The sequence below is a fragment of the Spinacia oleracea genome, chromosome 1 (assembly GCF_020520425.1).
Source record: "Spinacia oleracea cultivar Varoflay chromosome 1, BTI_SOV_V1, whole genome shotgun sequence".
Taxonomy (NCBI): Eukaryota; Viridiplantae; Streptophyta; class Magnoliopsida; order Caryophyllales; family Amaranthaceae; genus Spinacia; species Spinacia oleracea.
This window is the reverse complement of record NC_079487.1, coordinates 81976616-81986663: the sequence shown is the minus strand read 5'-3', so window position 1 is coordinate 81986663 and position 10048 is coordinate 81976616. Positions and strand designations below refer to the sequence as shown.

The 10048-nt window shown below is 37.9% G+C and overlaps 1 protein-coding gene across 1 annotated transcript; it reads right to left on the bottom strand.

The window, feature by feature from the left end:
• Nucleotides 1–1718: 1718 nt before the first annotated feature.
• Nucleotides 1719–7675, bottom strand: LOC130465476 (uncharacterized). The gene is made up of 3 exons (XM_056834249.1): nucleotides 7449–7675; nucleotides 6580–6930; nucleotides 1719–1787 (listed from the first exon to the last, which is right to left on the bottom strand). Exons 1-3 carry the CDS (start codon nucleotides 7632–7634, stop codon nucleotides 1719–1721), a joined length of 606 nt encoding a protein of 201 aa, XP_056690227.1. The 5' UTR covers nucleotides 7635–7675.
• Nucleotides 7676–10048: the final 2373 nt, after the last annotated feature.

Sequence of the window (10048 nt, the reverse complement as noted above, 5' to 3'; positions counted from 1 at the left end):
CTACTTTTGTTCAATTGTCGAATCAATCTGAAGATTTCAATCATTTCTTTTCTACTTTCTTCTTGAAAATTCAGCAGCAAGATGCCTGCATATCAGCAAATAGATCCCTCACTAAATCCTAATTCTGCTTATTATCTAAGAAACAGTGATCTAAATGCCACAAAATTGGTGAGCATTGAATTTGAAGGTCAATATTTCAACGATTGGAGACGATCTGTGATGATTGCACTGTTAGCCAGAAACAAGTTATGCTTCATTGATGGATCCTTGAATCAACCAGCAGCTAATTCCACTAATTACAGATTATGGTGCAGGTGTAATGATTTGGTAATTTCTTGGATGCTAGCCTCTCTTGAACCTAAGATAGCAAGAAGTGTCCTATATCTTAAAACTGCAAGAGAGATATGGCTAGAATTGGCTGACAGGTACTGTAGAGAATCTGGTCCACAGTTGTTTTTAGTTCAGCAGCAATTAAGTGAATTATTTCAAGGAGAAGATGAAAGAATTGCTAGTTTTTTCACCAAAATCAAGTTATTCTTGGATTAACTAGACAGATTGGAACCCCTACCTACATGTGTGTGTATTGGTTGTAGTTGCACATTGACACATAAACTTCTCAAGACTCAACAAAACCAAAGACTAATTCAGTTTTTAATGAAACTGAATCAGAAATATGAACATCCAAAGAGTACAATACTGATGATGAATCCTTTGCCTACGATATCCAAAGCCTATGGCCTTTTACTTCAAGAAGAGCAGCAGAAAGAAATGCATGATGTCAAGCATCAAGCTAATTCAGAATCCACAGCTTTCAGTGCTAGAAGATTTGACAACAAGCCTTACAAACCTCAGTATATTTCACATTCTGGTCAGGCAAACTCTGGTACTGGATTTCAGACTACATGCAATACAAATCAGTATAGAAATTCAACTAGAAACGACTTATTTTGTGATCACTGCAAAATGAAGAACCACACAATTGATAAATGCTGGAAACTGCATGGATATCCTAAAGACTTCAAGAACAAAGGAAAAAGAGTAGAAGCAGTAGCTTCATTGGATGATTACTCTCCCAAGGACACACGGAGTGAGAGAGAATCAGGAGTAGTTCATGACACCTTTACTAAGGAACAATACAGTCACTTAATGCAGTACTTAAACAACAATCAGGTTGCTAACCAAGCTGAGAATTCTGGCTCTCACTCACTTGGATTAGCTTCCACCTCTCAACACAAAGTTACTTTCTGTCTATCTGCTAATTTTAAAAGAAATTGGATTCTAGATAGTGGTGTCAGTGATCATATGTCTTCAGATTTGTCATTATTTAGTTCTTTTGAAACGGTGAGTAATGATCAGCACACAATCACCATTCCTGATGGAACTGAGTTACCAGTAAGACCTAAAGGAATCATTCACCTAGGTCCAGATATTACACTCAAGGATGTGCTACATGTTCCAGAATTCCAGTTTAATTTGATCTCTATATCCAAATTATGCTGTGATGTTGGTTCTTCTGTTTCTTTTACAAATGATGATTTCTTTCTTCAGGACCTTTCCAAGAGCAAGCATATTCTGCTTGGTAGGTTGCATAAGGGCTTGTATAGTCTCAATGAAGATTTGTTGACTTCAGACAAACATTTGCCTCACAATAACTATGGTCTTTCAACTACTGGATCAGCTGTTGTTCAAGAAGCCAAACTATAGCATCTTAGATTAGGTCACATGTCATTTGGAAAAATAAAGAACTTAGATGGAGTTGATATTCCAGGTTGTTTAGCAAAGTCATTCTGTCAGATATGTCCATTAGCTAAACAGACTAGATTTCCTTTTCCAACTAGTTGGATCAAGACTGCTAGACCTTTTGAATTACTTCATATTGATGTATGGGGACCTTACTCTATTATTGATTCAGCTAGATGCAATCAATTTCTAACAATTGTAGATGATCATACTGTTAGGTTATGATACATATGACAATTCATAAATCATGCGGAAAAACCATAAAGCCAGGAAAGCATATTATTTACACATAATCATTTAGCATAGTTTAGATGCATACACTTTGTTGCGTTCCTTCCCTAGCTGCGCCCGAACCGAACAAGAACAAGTCTTTAGGACTCCAAGTGTCGTCCCTCCGTAGATAGTCTATAGCACGTCCGGATCCGCCTTAAGCTTGACCAACTAGGATCGCCCTTAAGGTACTTAGAATTTTCGGCTAGTATAGGCAATTGTATGACTGAATTTTTGCTCTCAAAAATCACTTTGAATACTTGAATACTCTATACAAAATAATGACCCTAGGCCTTTATTTATAGAGGTATGGAAAGGGAATCGTTATCCTATTAGGATACGAATTAATTAAACTAGAATCCTAATAGAATTCTTATTTTAATTAATTCATCCTTTTAGGTTTAGGAATTTAATCATTAGTCGAAACCTGATAGCTTTAGGATTCGTATAGCACACCAACACACACACGCACGCACAGCAGCCCACGAGGGGCGCCATGCGCGCGCGCGCAGCCCGCGAGCTCGCAGCCCCATTGCCACGAGGCCCACACGCTGCCGCAGCGTTGGCGCGCGCTGGGCCTGCCTTGCGGTGGGCCTGGCGCAGCCTTGGCTGGTGCGTTGTGGCACGCTGGCTTGCTGGGCGATGGCCCGGCTTCGTGCTGAGCCTTCGTCTGGCAGGCCTCGTCCGATGCTAATTCGTACGATACGCTTCCGATTAATTTCCCGATTCCGGAATTCATTTCCGATACGAACAATATTTAATATTTCCGATTCCGGAATTAATTTCCGTTTCGAACAAATATTTAATATTTCCGTTTCCGGAATTATTTTCCGATTCCGATAATATTTCCGATTCTGACAATATTTCCGTTTCCGGCAATATTTCCGATTCCGGCAATATTTCCATTTCCGATAATATTTTCCGATACGTACCATGTTTCCGTTTCCGGCAACATCTACGACTTGGATAATATTTATATTTCCGATACGATCCATATTTCCGTTTCCGGTAATATCATCGTTTCCGGAGCATTCATTTCTTGCCTGTGACGATCTCAGCTCCCACTGAAACCAAGATCCGTCGATTCCGAATATCCATAGATGGAGTATTTAATGCCATTAAATACTTGATCCGTTTACGTACTATTTGTGTGACCCTACGGGTTCAGTCAAGAGTAAGCTGTGGATTAATATCATTAATTCCACTTGAACTGAAGCGGCCTCTAGCTAGGCATTCAGCTCACTTGATCTCACTGAATTATTAACTTGTTAATTAATACTGAACCGCACTTATTAGACTTAACATAGAATGCATACTTGGACCAAGGGCATTATTTCCTTCAGTCTCCCACTTGTCCTTAGGGACAAGTGTGCATTTTCTAATTCCTTTGTCGCTCGATGCTTGCTCTTGAACATAAGGTAAGAGTTGTCATCCTTATTATGTCCAGAGGTGTTCCTCGGTTTCAGAGTTCAAGTGATCAAATAAACAGATAATCATAGCCTATGATTCATCCGAGCACGGCCATGCATTTCACAGTTTCTAGCTCTCCGCACTAGTAGAAAAAACCCTTATTGCAGCGGGCTTTTAGACCCCTGTTGCAGCGTACATCGTATGCTGCAACTGGGGGGCCTGCAACAAGTCTGAACTTGTTGCAGCGTACAATGTTCGCTGCTAAAAGGGGTTTTTTGCAGCGTACATATGTATGTACGCTGCAACAAGTGCCAAAAAATTGGCAAAAATTTGGACTTGTTGCAGCGTACATATATATGTACGCTGCAAAAGACTCAACTTTTTGCAGCGTACATTTATTTGTACGCTGCAACAAGTCTGAAATTTTGCAAAAAAAATTTCCCTTGTTGCAGCGTACAATATATATGTACGCTGCAACAAAGCACTTTTGGCGGGAAAATTCTAATTTTGTTTAGGGATACCTAGAGTGCCTTGCACCAAATATAGAAACCTGTCAAAACAATAATAGAATAACGCAACCTGTATAACAAATATAAAAACAACAACTGGAGTTTTGTATACTATATATCCCAAAACCAAAGTGCACATATTACATTTAAATATATGTTCCAATTTCAACATAAACATACATTTTAATATAAAATTTATTCTATAACAACTAAACCAACTCGATCAAGCGCGCTAAAGCCAATAATAAATACTTGCTGGTAAAAAACTTAGCCCATTGCTCACGAATAGGGATGTCAATGGGGCGGGGCGGATGCGGATGTAGGTCCCTCCATCCCCATCCCCACCTAAAATTTTCATCCCCATCCCCGCCCCATCACCCATGGCGGGTACAAAATTCATCCCCATCCCCGCCCCAACGGGTGTAAGCTAAAATCCATCCCCGCCCCGCCATCCAACTGGGTATCCATCCCCGTCTTATCCCCGCTTCATACCCGCGCTAATACCCGCCTAATTTTTCTTATTTAGCAAATATTTGCTATATATACGGATTAGTGAAAGTTAACTATAGAAAATAAAATAAAATACTAATGACTAAAGTAACCTATATAATCAAAAAATACTCGTCATAAAAAAAATTCAAACAAAAAACATAAAAATCTCACCTAAACTTATATTATCACCTAAATATGCAAATAAATCCAAAATCACCCCATCACCCATGGCGGGTATGAAGCGGGGCGAGTGGGGATGGGGCGGGGCGGGCGGGGATGGGGCGAGTTCAACACAAAATCCACAACCGCCCCATCACCCATGGCGGGTACGATTTTTATACCCATCCCCGCCCCATCACCCGCCAAACCTACCTCCATCCCCGCCTACTTGGGCGGATGCGGGGCGGGTCTCCCGCGAAACCCGCCCCACTGACATCCCTACTCACGAACCACATTAAATTCCTCGCATAAGGCGCAATCCTCGGAGTGTAGACCTTTACAAAAACAGAAATTTAAATTAAACATTAGATTAAATACAAATTAAATATCACATTTTAACATTCAAGAAACTAATGACAATGTCCTAATAGTCTAAAATGAGTCCTTAGGTTCTTTAGTTCAAAGTTGGGAGCGAAAATGTCATTTTAGCCTAAATATGACCTATGACGACCCAATGAGCCTATAGGTGCATAAATAGATTGGAACGAGTCTTAGATCGTTAAAATTATGCATATTAAACATGTAATAAGTTTTAAATGAGTCCTTAGGTTCTTTATTTTAAAGTTGGGAGCGAAAATGCCTTATTTTAGCCTAGATATGACCTATAACGATCAAACAAGCATTAAATGGGTATAAGTAGATTAGAATAAGTCCTAGAAACTCAAAACTAAGCATATTAATCATATAATAATTTAAAAATGAGTCCTTAGGTTCTTAAGTTCAAAGTTGGGAGCGAAAATGTCATTTTAGCCTAAATATGACCTATAACGACACAGTGAGCCTTAAATGTGCATAAATGGATTGGAATGAGTCCTATAAAGTTAAAAATAAGCATATAAAACATTTAGTAAGTTTAAAATGAGTCCTTAGGTTCTTTGGTTCATAGTTGGGAGCGAAAATGTCATTTTAGCCTAAATATGTCCTATAACGACCAAACAAGCCTTAAATGTGTATAAGTAGTTAGAATAAGTCTTAGAAACTTAAAACTAAGCATATTAAACATGTAATAAGTTTAAAATAAGTCCTTAGGTTCTTTATTTTAAAGTTGGGATCGAAAATGCCTTATTTTATCCTAAATATGACCTATAACGATAAAACAAGCATTAAATGTGCATAAATAGATTAGAATAAGTCTTAGAAACTTAAAACTAAGCATATTTATCATATAATAAGTTTAAAATGAGTCATTAGGTTCTTAAGTTCAAAGTTGGGAGCGAAAATGTCATTTTAGCCTAAATATGACCTATAACGACACAGTGAGCCTTAAATGTGCATAAATGGATTGGAATGAGTCCTAGAAAGTTAAAAATAAGCATATAAAACATTTAGTAAGTTTAAAATGAGTCCTTAGGTTCTTTGGTTCATAGTTGGGAGCGAAAATGTCATTTTAGCCTAAATATGTCCTATAACGACCAAACAAGCCTTAAATGTGTATAAGTAGTTAGAATAAGTCTTAGAAACTTAAAACTAAGCATATTAAACATGTAATAAGTTTAAAATAAGTCCTTAGGTTCTTTATTTTAAAGTTGGGATCGAAAATGCCTTATTTTCTCCTAAATATGACCTATAACGATAAAACAAGCATTAAATGTGCATAAATAGATTAGAATAAGTCTTAGAAACTTAAAACTAAGCATATTTATCATATAATAAGTTTAAAATGAGTCATTAGGTTCTTAAGTTCAAAGTTGGGAGCGAAAATGTCATTTTAGCCTAAATATGACCTATAACGGCCAAAGAAGTCATGAATGTGCATAAATAGATTGGATTATATTTTACATGCTTGTTGATATATAGTGACAAAAAATAAAGACGTAATAGGAATCAAGCAGGCTGCTCTAGGTATCCATATATATAAAAGAACAATATTTAATACACATATCTTGCCATAAAAATAATGGTGAATACAAAGTTAAATGCAATCAGAACCAATAATTACCTGTCCTTGTGCTTTATACTCATCATAAGGTCGAAGCAGGTTATCACCACTAACTACACGCGGCATTCTCCTCCGTAGGAGTTGTTCTTCAGAAGTTAGAGCAGCCTGTATCTTCATTCTCATTGCATTGGCACCCTCAGTAGTTTTTGACAAAAGATCCAGCACTCCACTTACTGGTTGAGCAGCAACACCTATTAATCCTTTTCCAACACCCTGAACAAAACCCTCAACACCAGATGATTTTGCACCCTCAAGAGGCTTTGTGAACATTCCTGTTACTCCTCTGAATAGGCTTTTTGCAAGTGCTCCACCTCCTTCTCGGACTACATCACCAAAGTCACCCACTTTCTCCTGCAATAAACAAATGTTAGGATATGGCTGTGGCTTCTGGAAATGTAGGCTGGCAATTCATCTCATGATCAAGAAAATCTTCCACATATGAATTATATGAAGTATATACGATACATCCAAAAGAAAAATAAAAAGCAAACATACAGTGACTTAATTTAATACCCATCAGCCCTAACTTCTAACCCTGATTACTTATCAACTTTCTGTGTGAGTTTCCATATGAAAGCTTGTCTTTCAGATGTTAACAGGTTAATAGGAGTGAACCTTCAATGTCATACTATGTTGGGTTCTTTTTTATAATTTTAAATTAAAAGAAATTAAGGAGCTTCAGAACTTTCAAGATAGAAATCTGGATTCTTAGTTTGTATACCACCTCTCTATCAGCACTTCTATACAATAAGCAAAATAGAAACTAAGTGAACCCTTCTCATGACTTTACAGCAGTGACTTACAAGCAGCGAAATACATTTTCGGAATTATAATACCAAGCAAATGACATGGACATATATCATACAAACCTGTCTTTGTCGGCTCTGGATAAATTTCTTATCCATTGATATAGCTGCAACACCTTTACTCATGTGTTCAAGTGCACTGCTTGCATTCCCAAGAATATCCACGCCAGAAAGCAGCTGTAGAGGTTGGCTAAGAAGATCCTTTTGTACATTTGAGGTAGCATTACTGATAATAGCACTTTGTCGCATAGAAACATTTTCCACAAACCTCTGGTGTATCCTCACCTAGTTATCACAGGGAAAAGTGACTAATAAAATTGTGTTCTTATTTAAGAAAATATTTACACAGAACCAAACGACAACACAAACAAAGAAGTAAATCTGAATACAGATTTCCAGAAACGCATGGTTAATATGTGACATGAAGGCATGGTTCACGGCTGCTGTAGGAATGAAAATTGATAAGGTCTGGTAAAACCTGGAGCTGTACGCTTTATGTAGTAATTTTTTTTTTTGTAGATCCATACCCTACTCTGAAAAGATTCATAGAGTTTATTGGGTCTAATGTCCAAAATGGGTGTTGAACTTCATATTTTTCATATTCATAGCTCAATATCCTGCCTGTATGATGAACAACAAACCTAGCACATAATAACGAAGTGGAGGAAGACACAAATATGAAATATTAAAGTTGGTTAAGCTAATGTAAGAAAACAAAAGGTGAAACCTTCACCAACATTGTCAAGGAAAACAAATAAAAGGGCAAGTGGTCACACAAATCACCCGAGTTCCATCACAATTCAGAGTCAGATTAGGGAAAACCAGTTAACTTGTTGCGTGTTTCAGATTTTCAACTTGTAATATAAAAAAGAAAAATACAAGGTATGTGGGTCAGATCTGGGTAAGGTCTGGGTCTGAAAACATACACCTTTAAGAAGAGGACCTTGAACCAGATCCAACTCTAGGACACAGATCACAGGGTTAGAAAAAAATAGACCTATAAGAGAGGTGTCTTCATAAGACGATGTCCTGCATAAAAGGACATGCAGCATTGTGTTACCACAACCCACAGAGCAGAAAAAATAACAAGGATACCATTGGTTTTGTACCAGAAAAAAACAATTTAAGTTAAAACTAATGAGCAATGAAAGTAGATTATAGTGGAAGGGAACTCCAACTAAAGCCCTTAACCAAGGAGATTCTTACTGGCATATTTTTCATATTCCCCAATGCCGTCATCAAGGATGCCCAGAAACCAAGCACACCCTTTGGTCGCTGAGTTGGTGACATAACCATTGATACCTTCAGTCGTACTTATTTCAGTCAATGAATATAATCTTGAATAACATAAACCATTATAACCCAATGTATTACCATGAAGCATAAACATTAAACACCAATGGTCCAATACAATCATAATCCACACACATTTCATACCAAGCTTGAGTCGAGTAAACTGATACATTTACCAAAATATGAATCTCTTAAGTCTAAAATGCAATAATGAAGGCATTCCCCATTATATTAATAAACCGTCATATAAATGTCCCCAAGTTAAATTAACAATCAAAATCGGAAAAAAATCAAACCCTAACAATCAAAATCGGAAAAAATGTATCAATTAACACAAAAAATAAGAATAATTTATATAATCAAACCCTAAAAATACGAAATTAGGGGAAAAATCAAGAATTGACTGAAAGCAAACCCTAAAAATACGAAATTAGGGAAAAACAAATACAAAAAGTTAGAAAACTATACCTCCTCAAACAGATTCGCGCAGGAGAGAGTAAGGGATCGAAATACTTGGGACTGAGACGGCGAGAACAGAACGCGATGGGGGAGATGAGGCGAGAACACAGACCCATCGGCGAAGACAGCGACGCAGGGCCGAGCAACGCCTGAGTTCGACGGCTGCTGAGTTCGACGGCTGAGTTCGACGGCGGCTGAGTTCGAAGGCTGAGGTCGAAGGCCAGATGCTTGGAGAGAAGGAGTCGAGCAAATTTTCACAAAAACCAAGACGAATTGTCACCCAATTTCAACAATTACTTGCAAAAAACCCAAAAAAACCACGAATTAGAGAGAGAAAGAGAGCAGATGAAGAAGAAGAAGAATGAGGAGGTGAGAGAGTACGCAGGGAAAGCTGAGGGAAGAAGAGGGAGTACTGAGCGTGGAAATGGTCCTTAGGTTTGAGATGAAATGTTTTTCTTAATTAGCTTTGCAGCGAAAAAAATTTATTGCAGGGGGCTTTTATCTGTACGCTGCAAAATAAATGGGCTATTGCAGGGGGCTTTTACTTTGTACGCTGCAAAAAACTCTCTTGCTGCGGGCAATTAATTTGTACGCTGCAACAACCCTTTATAAAGTTTGACCCGCGTTGACCTACTGGTTGTTAAAGCGTATTATTACATGTACGCTGCAACAAGGGGGTTGCAACAGGGGTTTTTTCTACTAGTGCCGAGTGGCCTTGTACAACTTTTAAGCATCTCATCCTGATTTGTGGGAGGACAATCCCAATCTTGCGATCTTGAGATTATACTTCGTTTGATAGGTGATTACCTGAGCGTTGCCTTTATAGCCTCCTTTTACGGTGCGACGGTTGGTCAACGTCAAAGCAACCAGTTCTCAAACAAGTAATCTCAAATCACTCAGGTATTGAGGAT